Here is a 17643-nt window from a genome sequence, read left to right on the forward strand (position 1 = left end):
CTCCTATTACTAAGGGAGAATGAGAAGAATCTTGTGTAGGAAGTGCTGCTTAGCTTATCTATGAAATCTACTTTTAGAAGTAGAGCAGTGAACCTTCAGTTGGAGGAGATGGCATACTTCTGTCTGCTCGGGGAGGGGACAGTTGAAGAAAAGGAGAGCAGGCAATAAAAAACTTTCAGGAAAAATGGGTGATGTTAATCCTACTTTGAGTTTCTGCACAATTCCTACAAAAATGCATAGAAAGTTGGGTTGACTGTAACACAAATTCCAAAACTCATATTATGGTGATACCTTTATTAGACCAACTGGAAAGGTACAAAATTATCTTTACCAACTTGTGATAAGAATGTCTTTGTCAAGCAGGTTATAAAAATGTAGAAAGAAGGAGCTCAATGTTAAAGGAGCACAGTCTCCACATTGTTTTAATATTTAAGGGAGAAGATGTTGCAGGCACTAAAAGCAGGGCCCATTAATTCTGAGATTTCATCCTGAATGGCCCCCAGTTTTTCTAAAAACAAGGAAGAACATAAAAACCAATAAACTTCGGTCATATCTTGGGGATAGCCCTCTGTGTCATTTCAACTTGCAGTGCTACAAAAAAAGATGTCACCTTGTTGAAAGCAGCACAGCTTTTGAGTGTATATCCCCTGAGCAAATGTTGAAGAAAGAACAACTTTTTTTTTAAAAAAAAAGCAGATTCTGCCTTTGAAATTCTCATTTTGAAAATACGAATAACCAAAACTGTGTATACCAAAGCAACAAGAAGGCAGAGTGTGTTGGCTAATTTCTGTAGGGCTGAGCCTGGATAATGTAATCTAAAACCTCTCTTTTCAGGCTATAGTAGCATTTGCCTCCAAAACTGTTCTTGCTCCACTATGGAACATAATTGATAGAGAGGAATCTGACAGCAAGAAGTCCTGGAATGGTCTAAGCTTATTTAAACATCACACTTAAAAAATCAAAAGGATTTGATGTCAAGAATGTAAAAACCTTATTATTTTCAAATGAACCAGATTAGTTTCCAAGACACCTGTCTAATCTAGTCCAGATCACATTTATTGCAATTAAACTACTTAACATGGGAGACACTACAGCAATGCAAACAATGATATAATTTGGTCTAGGTCATGGGGGCTAATGAATAAACTACAAAAATAATGAAACACAAATCTACTTTTATCATTTCAAGTGGCTACTACTTATTAAAAGGCTTGTAGTGTTTCTTTTATAAAGCACAGAAATGGACCAAACAGTTAAGACTAAGCAGCACATCAAAATATAAGAATTCAAAGAATTTAAAATTTAAATAACAATCATCCGTGGGAGGGGTTTTGTTCCATTTTGTTCAAATATAAATAATCAAAATATATAATTCCAAGCTTCATTTGCACAGAAGCCTTACACAAAAATGGCTACTTTTGGTAGCAAGAAGAATTTATATAGAAAAATAGACAATGCCTCCCGCCCCCTTCCTTGAGTAACAGACATCTCCAAAGTAGAGAAAACAAAACATTTTAGATGCACCAGATTTGCAAATGGTTGCTTCTCCTCACTGGAAATTATTTAGAAAAATGTTATAGCTCATCATGCGTATAAACAAATTCTCTAGCAGATATAAATCCATCCTTATCCTCATCTTCTTTATCAAATATATCTTCAACCAAAATATCGTGGTGAGTATCATTGACTGGTGCACCATGCCTTTCAAATTCCTTCTTCAAATACAGTTTTACCTATAGAACAAAAGAAGGAAAACAACATTTTAATCAAATACAGTAGCTGTTGAAATGCTTTAAGTAAGTGAAAGAGAGTTGAGAAAGCTGACCTCATCCAATTCAAAATAGATACAATTTTGCCAAAAGTGACAATTACTTCAACGTCTCCAGTGTTTCCACAATCTATAGAACTGGCTATATACTGTATAGACATTTTGTTAAGGTTCACACAAGTTTTGTGTAACATGCCGCAGCCAGTTGATGAAGTGCGAGGATACATCTCAGTTGTGCAGCTAGGCATGTGATCAAGCACATGGCCAAGACACACCCTGGCATTTTGTCCACTAGCTGAAATTAGCCATCGCAAGTTATGCAATTCATATATGAATACCAATAGCATGCTGGTCATTAAATGCTAACTAGTTTATTGAACTAAACTATTCCATTGTTAGCGATCTTCCTTCAGCAAACCAAAGCAAACACTAACCAAGGTTTGTCTTTCAACAAAACCACATTTAACTGAAAACTCCAATAAGAACTTCTGACCTTTTGCGTACAGTACTGGATAACTGATTGGTTCAAAATTGGGAAAGGAGTACGACAAGGCTGTATATTGTCCCCCAGCTTATTTAACTTATATGCAGAATACATCATGCGGAAGGCTGGACTGGAGGAATCCCAAACTGGAATTAAGATTGCCAGAAGAAATATCAACAACCTCTGATATGCAGATGACACCACTCTGATGGCAGAAAGTGAGGAGGAATTAAAGAACCTTGTAATGAGGTGAAAGAGGAGAGTGCAAAAAACGGTCTGAAACTCAACATCAAAAAAACTAAGATCATGGCCACTGGTCCCATCACCTCCTGGGAAATAGAAGGGGAAGATATGGAGGCAGTGCCAGATTTTATTTTCTTGGGCTCCATGATCACTGCAGATGGAGAAAGCAGCCACGAAATTAAAAGACACCTGCTTCTTGGGAGGAAAGTGATGACAAACCTAGACAGCATCTTAAAAAGCAGAGACATCACCTTGCCAACAAAAGTCCGAACAGTCAAAGCTATCGTTTTTCCTGTCGTGATGTATGGAAGTGAGAGAAAGCAGACCGCCGAAGAATTGATGCCTGTGAATTGTGGTGCTGGAGGAGACTCTTGAGAGTCCCCTGGACTGCAAGGAGAACAAACCTATCCATTCTAAAGGAAATCAACCCTGAGTGCTCACTGGAAGGACAGATCCTGAAGCTGAGGCTCCAGTACTTTGGCCATCTCATGAGAAGAAAAGACTCCTTGGAAAAGACCTTGATGTACCAACATGAATTTGACACAACTATGGGAGGCAGTGGAAGATAGGAGGGCCTGGCGTGCTCTGGTCCATGGGGTCACAAAGAGTCAGACACGACTAAACGACTAAACAACAACAACGACGAGTACTGGATAAGGAAGAGAGGAAACATTTGAGGCAATACAGAATTGTAATCTAATGTTATGTGTTAACTTGGAACCAGCTGCAGGATATATCTCACGACACAGCTAACACAATCTGCATCCTTTGCCAGCCAGCAGCTCTGATTTAAAGCTCTAGGTCTATTTTGGTTTTTTAATTTGCTAAAACTAGACACAACTAGTACAAGACACGCAAGCTAACTTAGTGACAAAGACTTATTTTTTTCTGCTATGTTCTACAACTAAAGATGCGGGGGGAAAATCTCACCACTGACAGAAAATTAGTCAGATCTGTCCATGTTGGCTCATGGAGACAATAACTCAAAGTCAAGAACATTATTGGCTTTTCACAATTAGCACAAAATGTAGTTTGTTTAAAGCTCATTTCTGCACAGACCTCTAATTTCCTTTTATGAGGCTAAAATTAAAGACACAGCACTCCCAGTGCTACTAGATTTATTAATTGATGAACTAAGGCTGTGAGTTATTGGTCCCATAAATGAGATCAAAAACCACGAAACAGGAAAATCCAGGCTCCATTCACCCCCGTTCGGAGTTAACTGCTTGAGTCAACACAGTTCCCGGGACATGAACTCTTGGCAGCCTGCATTTAAAGTCTGTTTCGATTTTATTAAAAAGAAACCACTTAATACCGCATCTTTACTGTTTAATGACTCAATTTTGGTAACGTAAGCCAAATTAATTATCTATAGGGAAACCGTTCTGTTCAAAGGACTAGAAAGGCCAATTATTAAACAACATAAGTTTATTTAAGTGAACAAAGAAAACATTTCTCTACAGTTTCATTTCTAAGCAACAGCATAACGGTTCAGCACCTTCTATAAAAATTAACTATTAAACAAAACAAAAACTAAACTATAAACTAAGGTAAACAAACGATATTCTTACGCAGTCCATATTGTTGGTTTAGGTTCCTTCACTTGGATCAAAGAGATGCAACGCCATGTTTTCAGATACCCAAAACTCTCTTCTCTCTCACCAGTTACTTTTTCCAACCTCTTGTAAATTTCTCCAACCTGCCCCCTCCTGACATACTCAACCAATCACGAAGGCAAGAATTAGCATAGGGTACGCCCTACTTTCCCACCAACACCAAAGAATTGTTTATCATTCAGGTTAGAGATATTTTGACTCTGCCGTGTTTTTCTCTCCAGCTGCAGCGATAAGAAAAGCTGAAAATAGCTACTAGTAATTTTCCAGAACTTAGCCTGTGTCAGACTCAAAATGGATTCCTCTATGGTTAAGACATGACTACATAACCCATCTCTAATTAGAAAAATACACTTCATCACACAGCCCCGCTAAATTTCTTCTAAATTCAGAACAGTTATTCTGAGCTAATTTGAAGTAAATTGATAAAACAACTAAAAGTAAATGATTATATATGGATTATAACAAACAATAACAGCAATACAATCTTTTGGCACACCATTCAGATATACAAAAAGGAAACAAGCATGTTAGTGTATTAGCCACAGTAACTACTCCAACCGTCCTCCATCTTCTTTAGCGGTCAGGAACATCTGGATCTTCACAGTACATCCTGGAAAGTCCATCTGCCACCACATTTAGCTTTCCAGGTATATGCTGAACTTCAAAATCAAAATCCTGTAATGCTAAACTCCATCTTAACAATTTTTGGTTCTGAGACTTCATCTTTTGTAACCAGACTAAGGCTCTATGATCAGTTTGGAGTGTAAATTTACGCCCCCATAGATAAGGTCTTAAAAGATTAAGAGACCAATATATAGAAAGAGCCTCTTTTTCAAGGATTGCATAATGTCTCTCTCTTTCCAAGAGCTTTCTAGAGAAGTATGAGATAGGATATAGATTCCCATCCTCCCCTTGCTGTAACAAAATAGCTCCTAATCCAAATTCTGAAGCATCGGTTTGCAAAATGAAAGGCTTATCAAAATCAGGTGATTTCAGTATAGGGGCATGAATAATCTTCGCTTTTAAGGCCTCAAAAGCCCCTTGGCACTCGGGGGTCCAATTAACCTTGACAGGCTGTCTCTTCTTAGTTAGCTCTGTCAGAGGTGTAGCCAATTCACTGAAATCAGGGATGAATTTCCTGTAATAGCCAACTACACCTAAAAATGAACGCACTTGTTTCTTGGTTTTTGGAATAGGCCAATCATTGATAGCTTGAACTTTGGCTTGCAGAGTATGAATTTCACCTTGACCAACCAAATGACCCAAATATGTGACTTTCCCTTTCATCCATTGACATTTACTAGCTTTGACAGTAAGACCAGCTTGATGAATTCTAGACAACACAGTTTCAACATGAGACATATGAGAGTCAAAATCAGAACTGAAAATAGCAACATCATCAAGATAAGCACTAGCAAAAGGTAGACCTTTTAAAACTTTATCTATCATTCTCTGAAATGATGCTCCTGCGTTTTTCAATCCAAATGGTAGCCTTTTGAATCTAAAAGTGCCTACATGAGTGATAAAAGCGGTCTTATCTCGTGAATTTTCGGCTAAATCCAGCTGCCAATAAGCATTCTTTAAGTCAATTATGCTGATAAAATTTGCCTTGGCCAATTTTTCAATTAAATGATCCATTCTAGGCAATGGATAAGGATCTGAAACAGTAACACTGTTTAACTTCCTGTAATCAACACAGAACCTTATCTCATCAAGAATCTTGCCAGTAGAATCTTTTTTCGAAACCAGAACCACTGGAGATGAGTATGGGGATGATGGCTCCTCAATTACATCCAGAGATAACATCTTTTGTGTCTCTTGTTCAATCCGTAGAGCATGATCACCAACTGCTCTGTATGGACTAGACCGAATTGGCTGACTATCGGTAGTGATAATTTCATGACTGACCAAATTTGTGTAACCTGGCTTATCTGAAAAAACATCTTGATATTTTTCTAAGATTTGGTACAGCTTTCCCTTCTGGAGTGAGGTACCTGTCAAAACAAGGTTGTCAGACCAATCACCAGCATCTTCTAATTCAGCTAGCATATCTACAGGCTCATATTCAGACTGATAACAAGCGACCTTATATTGCAAAACCATTGCAGTTCTGTCTTTATACAATTTCAACCTATTGACATGGTAACTTACAGGCTTTTTCTCAGAATTCAACATTTTTACTAAATAATTGTTATTCCCCAGTTTCTGTACCACTTCCCCTGGACCTTCCCAGCCAACTTCTAATTTAGAAGGTCTGAGGGGGTTTAAAACAAGAACCAAATCTCCCACATCAAATTCCCTGTGTCTGGAATGTCTGTCATGGTAGAGCTTCTGGGTTGATTGAGCATTTAGCAAATTGTCTTTAGCCAATTCTTGCACAGCTAACAGTTTTTCTTGCAGATTTCTGACAAAATCAGCAACTGGAACTGTGCTGCTTTTCACCACACCTTCCCAATCAGATTTCAGGAAATCCAAAGGTCCTTGTAGATTCCTCCCAAATACCACTTCACTTGGAGAGAAACCACCAAGAGAAGTGTGAGCAGAACTTCGATAAGCAAATAAAACAAATGGTAACAGATCGTCCCAAATGTTACCATACACCTGTACCATGGTCTTGATCATCCTCAGTAAGGTTTGTTGACCTCTCTCAATTAACCCATGACTTTCAGGATGATAGGCGGAGCTAAATTTTATTTCTATTCCACTAAGTTCACAAATTTTGTTCATTAAGGAGCTACGAAACGCCCCCGCCTGATCACAAATTATCTGAGATGGTACTCCAATACGTGAGCACAAGTCTATGATGATGCGTGCGATGGTGGAAGCTCTTAGATTACTCAACGCATAGGCCTCGATCCAACGACTAGCTTGGCAGATGAAAGAGATGATGTATTTCTTCTTAGACTTAGTTGGAACAAAAGGTCCCATGACATCCATTTGCAAACATTGGAAAACTTGATCAGGTATTTCCATTAAGAGCATTTCAGACTTCGTTTTATCGGTCTGATAACCGGTTCTTTGGCAATAGTCACATGAACTGACATAGTCCTTCACATTTTTGTTAATACCAGGCCAATAAAAATGCTGAGAAATTCTTTTTAAAGTTTTTTGCACACCTTGGTGACCACTAGATGGATTGTCATGAGCTAATTCAAGAATCCTCAGTCTGTATTCCTGTGGTACTACCAGCTGTTGTGTGGGTTGCATGTTCAAGTGTGATTTGGGATGATATTCTCTATACAAAAGTCCATTCTGGCCCCACACAAAGTTAACTTGCTGTGTTATTGGGTTTTGAGCATAGTCATCTGCTTGTGCTCTCAAGGAAGCTAGTGAGGGATCAGTCATTTGCTTCACTTTAAACTCAGCTGACCCCATAGGCACTGATTCCTCTATTTCCACTTCTGTATTAGCTGCATTATCTTGTTCTGCCACTAGATGTTGCTGCTGGTCTAAGTTTGTAGTAGGGACAGCTTCATCAGAAATACTCCCAGTCTCTGCTTTTTGGGTTTGGGAACGGGTGACCACTTTAACAGCAGGACCTTCCTGACTCTGCTTAAAATTCAAATAGGTGAGGTCATTTCCCAGCAAGAAGTCAGGTTTCCCCTCATGAGTGAGGCAAAGTTTAGTACCACGCCAATTTTTGAACGATAATTCCACAAACGCGAGAGGAATATGTTGTTCTCCCGCCTCTCCTGAACCATAGGTCCTAATGGGTAACCTTAAATTGTCCAAAATCAGTTCTGGGTGCAAAAATTTTCGGGATATGGAAGAAAGTTCAGCACCAGAATCACTGTAAGCATTTAGAACCACCTGTTCTTTATCAGTATACAAAATCACCTCCTCAGAATAAGTCTTCATAGCCCATTCTTTCTGAGACTCAGGGATCACGCAATCCGGGTCCATCAGGGTATACTTTTTCCCCTGTGGAGACTGTCTTATAGCTCCTGCTTGTTCTCCTCCACGAACATCTAATATTTGAGGCACATAGTAATTTACCGCTGCCTGTCTATCACTGGCTAGTGAAGCGGTAGTACTCCCACTGGGTTGATTCTGTCTAGGCATTGTGCCCATGACAGACTGGCTTTGAGTTGGTACTTGTTGACTCTATGGGGTGTTAGGGCTTACCAGAGATACTTTGGGTGTGCCTCCCTTGGATTTGTGTGGCGCTGGTACCGGTGTCCTAACATCTGACTTCCTAGCTTGGCTAGGGGGTCCTTGAGATAGTCCACAGTCCTTTTGTAGATGAGGGCCACCGCATTTAAAACAAGCAAAAGTGGGTCTGCTTTGATTTGGAGCTAAACTCCTGCGCTGATCAGTTGAAGTCTGCCTATACTCTTGATGGTAAGGCTTTTTAAAGTCAGGCTGGCTTTGTCTCTTAGGTGCCTCTGCTCTAGGCGCCTCTGCTCTGGCTCCAAGCGCTGGTTCAGGCTTTCTAAACGATAACAATTCGTCAGTCCTCAGCGCAAGGGATTGGAGGTCTTTAAATTCTTTCTCTAGTAATGAACTCCTCAACTCTAAAGGGACCAAGTTCATAAATTGCTCCATGAATAATGCCTTCCTCATATCTGCTACAGATCTGATTTTCAAAGAGTCCAGCCATTGCTCTCCTAAAAATTCCAGCCTGTCAGCTAAAGCTGCATAACTCTCATTAGGCAGTTTTTTGATTTTCCTAAAATTCTGCCTCAATAGCTCTTTTGTATAACCAAATCGCTGTTTAATAACCCAAACTAATTCAGACCAATCATAATCTTCCTCAGCCACTTTGGCTACTATTGTGGCTAGTTGACCGCAAATTTGGGAACGAAGGAGTTTGACAAACCAGTCCCTAGGTATCTCCAAATCTTGGCAAGATTGCTCGAAATTCTTAAGGAAGCTCAACACACAATCGCCCTCCTGGTATCTAGGTAGACTTCCCCTATCCACACCGGCTATAGAGTCTTTAATTGCCTGTTTAGCCTTTCTCTTTTCCTGCAGCTCTTGCACTTTTTGCTCTCTGCACTTATTCTTCACTTTCTCAGCCTGATTCAAAGTGTTAACAAACTCCTTTTGGGATCTCACTAGATCTGCAACCAGCTGGGTCAATTCCTCAGACGCTGGCATCGGTGTGGGTGGATTTCGCCCCCCCCCGCACCAGACGGATTCTCACCAACGGCTTCCTCTGTAGGTCGGGGATGTTGCTCCTCCGCTTGCCCTCTGGAATTTCTCCGGCTTGGAATAGGCAGTGGGTCAAACTCCTGGGGGTACCCAGCCATTTGTAAATCCAATTGGTCTTCTTCAACCGAATCTTCCACAATTGATTGTTCCCCCTCCGATTCCTCCATCAACAACCTCAATTCGCTGGATGTTTTCCTCCGGCCAGTTCTCCTCTCAGTAACATGCTGAGCCATGCTGACTGCTTGCAGCCGCTGAGCTGTAAACCTCCCACTGTTTCGGCAATCAATTACCGCCAGCCATAAAACTGCCCTGAAAACTTTGATAAGGTGCTGTGCCTTAGCTGTGCCTAGCAACGAAAAAGCTTACTTTAGAAATTTACACCTAGTCCTTTAACAGAATCCGCCCCCACAACTGACCCTCTTCAGCCAGGGCTTCAGTTGAAAAGAAATAGAGCAGAGAAAAGAAAAAAAAAGAATATTTAACCAGTTAGCAGGACAACCCACGCTGTGTTGCTGCCTTGTTTCAAACTGAAAGCAGTCCGTGCCTGACTCTCAGCTTCAATTTACCACAGCATCTGGATAAATCCAAAGCAAACTGTGTGTAAAGAGAAAGCCCGGGTGTAACACTACTGAAATCAGGTTGCAAATCAGGCCCGTGGATCATCCCACCGCTGCCACCATGTGAGTTATTGGTCCCATAAATGAGATCAAAAACCACGAAACAGGAAAATCCAGGCTCCATTCACCCCCGTTCGGAGTTAACTGCTTGAGTCAACACAGTTCCCGGGACATGAACTCTTGGCAGCCTGCATTTAAAGTCTGTTTCGATTTTATTAAAAAGAAACCACTTAATACCGCATCTTTACTGTTTAATGACTCAATTTTGGTAACGTAAGCCAAATTAATTATCTATAGGGAAACCGTTCTGTTCAAAGGACTAGAAAGGCCAATTATTAAACAACATAAGTTTATTTAAGTGAACAAAGAAAACATTTCTCTACAGTTTCATTTCTAAGCAACAGCATAACGGTTCAGCACCTTCTATAAAAATTAACTATTAAACAAAACAAAAACTAAACTATAAACTAAGGTAAACAAACGATATTCTTACGCAGTCCATATTGTTGGTTTAGGTTCCTTCACTTGGATCAAAGAGATGCAACGCCATGTTTTCAGATACCCAAAACTCTCTTCTCTCTCACCAGTTACTTTTTCCAACCTCTTGTAAATTTCTCCAACCTGCCCCCTCCTGACATACTCAACCAATCACGAAGGCAAGAATTAGCATAGGGTACGCCCTACTTTCCCACCAACACCAAAGAATTGTTTATCATTCAGGTTAGAGATATTTTGACTCTGCCGTGTTTTTCTCTCCAGCTGCAGCGATAAGAAAAGCTGAAAATAGCTACTAGTAATTTTCCAGAACTTAGCCTGTGTCAGACTCAAAATGGATTCCTCTATGGTTAAGACATGACTACATAACCCATCTCTAATTAGAAAAATACACTTCATCACAAAGGCAACAATCACTGTATTTTCCAATACAGCGCATTTTATAGAAATGTGCACAGAGCAATTGCGAAAAACTATGTATTTTCTCCAAGATCAACAACAATAAAGCCCACTTGTTTGTACAGTATTAGCTCAAAGATAGGAGAAAGTGTTTTCCCACTTAACATACACGTTTGAATCAAGTTAAGGTTTACAGCTGCATCTGCAACATGTGAGGAATACTGTCTCTTTTGTGCAATTTTTAAAGTCTGAAGGGATAACAGTAAGTAGAATTTGAAAAAATTATTTTTGAACTACAACATCCAGAATTTCATGCCTTCACAATATAAGAGCTGTAGTCTTGGAAAGTAACTTTTCCAAGCTCTGCTTATAAGTACTGTATACTGAATTGCGAACAGGTTTGAAGTGCATATAATTATTAAAATAACATAAATCAATTTGCCAACCTGCACTTTAAGCACTACACTATGAAGTTCTCTGTGGGATTTTGCTTGATTTCAACCTAGCCGAGTTTGCAACACAAACAATACAAGAAAAATTGTTCACAAGTGCCATATTTGCACAACAAAATTTAAAAGGAAGCTAAGAATAGCACCCTCTTGTCCTGTTAAATACATGGAACACAATTGTAGAACACATTAGCCTATGGCTGATTCAATTTGTTCAGTTTTGTTGTTGATGTTGTTGTTCAGTTTTGTTTTGCTTTGATTATCTGTTAACCACCCAGAATATTGTTTTGCACCAATGGAGCAGTATATAAATCAATGAACTAAAATAAATAACCTACTCACCTCCTGCTTCGATAACTTCCAGTCATCATTAAGGTCCATTTCCTGAAAGGACTCATGAGATCTTGGTCCATTTCTGATTTCTAAAAGGTCAATGCTGAAGACCAAGGTGCTCTCAGGAGGAATTTTTCCTGCAAAACATGGTATATAAATACTGGGGAAAAAATCCTAAGTGTGCTATTAAAACTAGAGTTGGTGCTGGCTTGTATTTTAATATTAGCCTGTTTTTGACACCTAGAGTGATCAAAAGCATAGAAATCTATACAACCTGCTACTAAATTATATGTACATTTACCTGGAAGTCCCCCAAACTGCAAAGGAATACAGCTGTGAGTCCAGCTGCAGAGCTAGAGGTCCAAGTTCAATCCCTTACTGTGTCTCCCAGGAGAAAACCCACTCTGTGCGGCCATGAAGCTACACAGTCTCAGAGCACACCTGAAAGAAGGGGGTGCTAAATCACTTCTGACTACTTTATATTTAGGAAATGCTGACAAGGGTTGCTATAAGGTAGAACAGACTTCACAGAATGTATTCTATTATTATGAACTCAGTGGGGATTAGACATACAGGTATGTTTAATTCCCAAGGAGTTCTCTCTCTCTCTCTCTCACTCTCTCTCTCACACACACACACCTATCAATTATATATACAGTACAGGACTGTGTTGTTAGTGTACTTCGTACAGTCCTATACCAAGAGTGCAAAAAAGTACTTCTGTATGTGGATGCATTATATGCACACAATCTCAACAGGTATTTTTTGTGTCCACCCACTTTAGATTCAAGACTAGTCATTTTAGGCTTTATTTCTGTGGCATTAGTCTACCCAACACTGAAAACGGGCATGCAAAAATAGATGAACAGAAACATTTGGATTTCTTCACTCCAAGAAGGGAGGTAGGAAATAATGAGAACCAGTTCTAGCTTATTTTCTTTGGTTTCATTGGTAAGGATACAAGCAGCATGAATGGGTTCCCACTTGGCATATCTTACTTCTAGAGAATACAAGAAATTAATGGAATTGATTTTCTTCTTTCATGTATTTTGCATGACCCATGTAAAACCTGCAAGAATGGAGTTCAGAATTCTGTTTTTACTTTCATCTGCACATGTGACTGATGGTTGCACATGTGCAGTACAGCATGCAGACAAGTGTCATAAGGTTGAAGGCTTGTGCCTTTCTAATTAGTATGGACTATGACACCATCCATCACCCACAAGTGTCCCTGCTCCCTCAAAGCTCAGCTGAAATCCTTACAACAGCTGAGAGAGAAACTGATTTTTTTCAGAAACAATATAATGTCACCAATTATCCCTGTTGCATGGGAACCAGCATGGTGTAGTGGATAGTTTTAGACTAGAAGCCAGGAGACATGGGTTCAAATCCTTGCTTGTGCATGGAAGTTCACTGGATACATGCGTGACAACTGCAATGAAATGTTCACTCCTTGAACATCTCATATACCTTGAGTATTAAGGTCACCACAAGTCAGAAGCATAACATAACAAATCCCTGTTGTAATGCAAAGTATTTGAGGATAGTTTGGTCTTAACGTGATAGCTAAGAGCCATTAGGAGTTTTCCCTTTTCTTTTATGCAGGATTTCCTCCTCATTTGTTGATAAGGCCTGATGCAGCTGTCTATACTTTGGGGCTTTCCTTGGGGGATGGTAGCAGCTATGGGACCTTGTCATGATGAACTTCTGCACTTCCAAGTGAATCAACATTTTTGGGCTTATTCAAGGAGGTATTCCTTCTGCTTTCTCATGAGGTGATTTCTGCTTGTCTGATGGCAATCTAGAAGTGTTGCACAATAAAATGGACTGTGCGTAATGCTCTGCCCACAGAGCACCAAGATTTGGTCTACTCTAAAGCTTTTAAGAAGCACTATGTGATGCTATTAGTAATATTCCAAAAATTGGTTTCTTCCCTGTTTTATTAATACAAGCAATCATAATAAGCAGTAGAGCAGAACTTCTGAATCACTGCATGGCAAGTTAAAGAATCTTCATGTCTAAAGCTGAAGAACTATTGCAGATTTATCCAGACAAGAGCTGCATTGAGCTAAGCATATATTTACCTTTCCCTTCTTTTCCATAAGCCAGGGATGGAGGAACTGTTAATTTGCGCTTCTCTCCTACACACATCTCTGTTAAACCTTTATCCCAGCCTGGGATAACTTCCTTGATACCCAGAGTAAACCATGTTGGCTGGCCATCGTTATGCTGGTGGCTGAAATAAACACAGAACACATTATTTGGTTGTAATATATATGTGGGAGGTGACTGGGTGCAATTCAGCTTACAGTGAACATACATGTATTTACATGGGAAGAGCAGACAGAGAGGGAGAGACCTACAGTACTTGGGTTTCCTTTACCTCCTGTGCTCCACTTGCTCTGAATTCGGCTTATCTCTTTTCCATGTACTCTGGAGTTCCTGTTGTCACTTCCTTCTTGTCCCATTCTCTCACAACCCTCTCTTAGGGACAAGACGAGGCAGTGGGCAGCCATGGGTTCCTGCATCTCCATCTTAGTCAGTTAGAACTAGGATTCCTACCACCTCTCCTATGTCCATATACTTCTATTATAAATAATGACTTACTAATTTTCCTAACCAACAAGTCTAAAACTGGTTACTTTCCAGGGATGCAGCCTTCTCATATTCAGAGGGCTAATGCCAGAACTTAATGCAACTGCTAGCTCACTGTGTGGAAAAGACTGACTCTGTTGGTCTCACTGGTTCTTAACCTTGGGTTACTCAGGAGTTTTGGACTGCAACTCCCAGAAGCCTTCACCACCAGCTGTCCTAACTGGGGTTTCTGGGAGTTGCAGTTCAAAAGCATCCGAGTAACAAAGGTTAAGAACCACTGGTCTAAATCATAGGTCCACAAATTTCACTCCACTGGCAGATTACATCCTGGGAGCTCATGAACAATATAGTCTCTCCTCATTTCTCTCTACCAGCCAACAATCTAAATGACAGCTAAAACAACTGGCTCCTACCCTCTATACAAGGACATTTTAATTAAAGACCAGAACTCTAGGAGCAGCAGAACGCTTTGAGGAAGAAATTCATCATATAACGCATACTTCACTTTTAAACTGATTCCTACAAGGCGATTTTAAAGGCAAATTATATAAAATAAATTATATAAAATAAAGCCACATATAGGTTAATAGCATTACTAAAGATAATTAAAAATATAAAAGAAATTTTAGCTAGAGCTAGCAGAAACTGGGAGTGCATCTTAGGGGCAGAGACCTCACAATTATTCATGGTTAGGCAGATACTGACTGTTGATGGAATGCTCATTGCTTTCCATACTATTCTATTTATGGATTTGCATACAAAGCAAAGGCACAATAAGCTTCTGAACAGACCTACCAGAAGTGTGTGGCAAACCTAGTAATGCTATTACTCAAGAGATGGGAGGTGTAAAAAACAATAGAATAGCAATGATTCATCTGGTAATAAATATGGATACCTCTCAAAATGTAAAATATCCTAGTTCACTTTACTTTTAGCAAAGAGCAACAACACCTTCATACTATATAATATAGGGTCTCATACAAATGTATGTACTGATCTGCAATCCCTTCAACTCAGAATGCATATGCCCCAGAGAACACAGTGGGCTTTCTTCTATTGAAAAGTTGTTGGTCTTGTATGTGGAGCCCTCTGAAGTCCAGGAGATATAAGGTGTAAAACACGCACACACACAATTCCAGAACTTATCCATCCTTTCACACTCTCACTCTCACTCTCTCTTTCACTCACACACACATAAAGAATTCCAGAACTTATCCATCCCTTTTTTAATCAAGCCAAATCCTTACCCATCCCTGCTGTAAACTATGCAGAGATAACAGAGACCTTTTCTACAAACACAGAGAAGCACAACTAGTTGCTCATTGTATAGGAAAGTATCTGTGCCACTATGCCATTCTTGATGTCAAAGCACAGCAGACATGTAGGCATGTGTACACATCTCAGTCGTTCTGGCTCAAGGCCAAAAGTTGTGGGAGGCAGCAGCCCAAGCTGTACAGCCCTTTAGAACTAATGAGTGGCACTTGGATTGGTTTCTCGTGCAGGTATTGCCTAGCTGTGGATTTATTAGGGGTTTTGTAACCGCAGCTACATTTGCTTTTTATAATGGGAGGACAAGAATCTTATTACTTAGGCCTGCCACCATATGTCCGCTGTGCAAATGTCAGTGGCAAACTGCCACTAGTTAAGAAGTCAAGCGCTGTGCTTGCACACCGGTCACATGACTTTGTGCACAACAAGAAACGCAAACACTGACTTCTTAACTCGTGGCAATTCATGACTGACGTTCACACCAATGAACTTATGCTTTAATCATATACTTAATAATAATTGTGTGCTGTCAAGTCAATTCCGACTTATGTCAATTCCAACTTACAGAAACTGTTTCTAGGTGATGAGTACTCAGAAGTGGTTTACCATTCCCTTTATCTGGGGGTTGCCCTAGTACTGTGCAGCTTGCCCATGGCTACACAAGCTGGCTCTTCTCCTAGGAGGCACAGCAGGAAATTGAACTTCCAACTTAAAACACCAAGCTTAGCCACTCAGCTAACTGCATTCTAGCCAAACTTTATTACTGATTTATAGTGAGCACAGCCTCCATATTTGCAGATTGTAACAAATACACAAGATAGCATTAATTAGCTACACTGGTATAAGTTCAGCTTTGCTTCTTCCACTCAGTCATGGGCTATGGCAGCAGCTATACTTCTACTTCCATCTACAGCATGTAGCTCTTAAATTCCACCCCCCCTCAAAATCATGTCAGCAATCTGGCATACCTGGTGTGCTCACCTGTTGCACTGGAGTAATGTTCACCCATTCATGCCCTACATCTCTTCCTGAACCCAAGGAACAGATTTCCCCAGTAGCCAATTGTCTGAGTAATGTGATCAATAGCCACTCACTATCTTTCAGTTTGACTCTGTTTCATGACAAAGACTGAATGTGGAGTAGAGGAGAGATCAGGATATCCACTTGAACTCTTGGAAGAAGGGTGTGATTAAAACAGAGACTGCTGTTCCACAGAACCTCTTACATGAGAATTCAGCAGAGAACCTACAGTGTCTTTTTCACTACAAAATCAGAACTTGGAGAAGTTACTGTTTTGGACTACAACTCTCAGGCACTTCCCCAGGTCAGCATGATTTAGGATTCTGGGAACTGTACCCCAAAACAAGCAGGAGTAAAGGGGGGGATTTCGGGGAGGGATACTCACGTGGAATGAAAAAGGGACCCGTTTTTCTCGAGAAAGCCTTCATAATGCACCAGCAGCATATCTCCCAGCTTCGTCTTCCTCTTGCAAACGAACGGTTTATGAATCACTTCGATCTTTACCTCTGGTTCTGGAATGAGAGCTCCAGCCCCCAAAGTCAAAAAGGCAAAAGAAACTAACGTCCAAAAACCAACTTCCATTTTTAATTTTGTTTATCGGAATAAATGCCCTTTGAGTTTATATCTGCATTTCAGTTAAAACTGAACATGAATATATACGTACACAACCCTCCCCTTTCCCTCCTTTAATACTACGGAGACTCAATTGCCCAAGGGTACCGTACTTTAAGATCACCTCGAAATATTTCGTAATTAAAAATTCGGCGAAAAATACTTTAGTGGGACTCTTCCATTGCTAGCAAGCGACGGATTCTGGAAGAGCCGTCCGTGAAAATTCCCCTTCACAACAACGGCGCAAAACTGGGAACTTCCTCGTGTTTCTGGGCATTCGCCAAGAGAAGGCTGCGCTACCAGCCTACTGCCAGGCTCCGTGTCCCACCAACCCGCTTTCCAAGCCCGCAGACGTGGCAAACTCAACCCCTAATACGCGCTGAAAACCAAACAAGCCCTCTCGAACCATTGGCATCGCTTATAACGCCCCCTTTCTTTCCCTTCATTCTGGTTGGCTCAGGCTGGGATTCCAGGCTAGAATAAAGATGCTCTATTGGGGAAAACCCCTGCTCATCTTCTTTTTTTTTTTTAATCAAAGATAGTTTCCTCTCGAAGCGAGGATTGGCCATCCCAACATTCCAAAAAAGAA

General features: G+C 40.3%; 1 protein-coding gene across 1 annotated transcript; it reads right to left on the reverse strand.

Moving 5' to 3' along the window:
* Positions 1–1038: 1038 nt before the first annotated feature.
* Positions 1039–17601, reverse strand: FKBP14 (FKBP prolyl isomerase 14). Its single transcript, XM_020780347.3, has 4 exons — positions 16828–17601; positions 13643–13794; positions 11568–11695; positions 1039–1733 (listed from the first exon to the last, which is right to left on the reverse strand). The coding sequence occupies exons 1-4, from the start codon at positions 17022–17024 to the stop codon at positions 1575–1577; spliced, it is 636 nt and encodes a 211-aa protein (XP_020636006.3). The 5' UTR covers positions 17025–17601; the 3' UTR covers positions 1039–1574.
* Between the last annotated feature and the right edge of the window lie 42 nt (positions 17602–17643).

Source organism: Pogona vitticeps, chromosome 6 (assembly GCF_051106095.1).
Source record: "Pogona vitticeps strain Pit_001003342236 chromosome 6, PviZW2.1, whole genome shotgun sequence".
Lineage (NCBI taxonomy): Eukaryota > Metazoa > Chordata > Lepidosauria > Squamata > Agamidae > Pogona > Pogona vitticeps.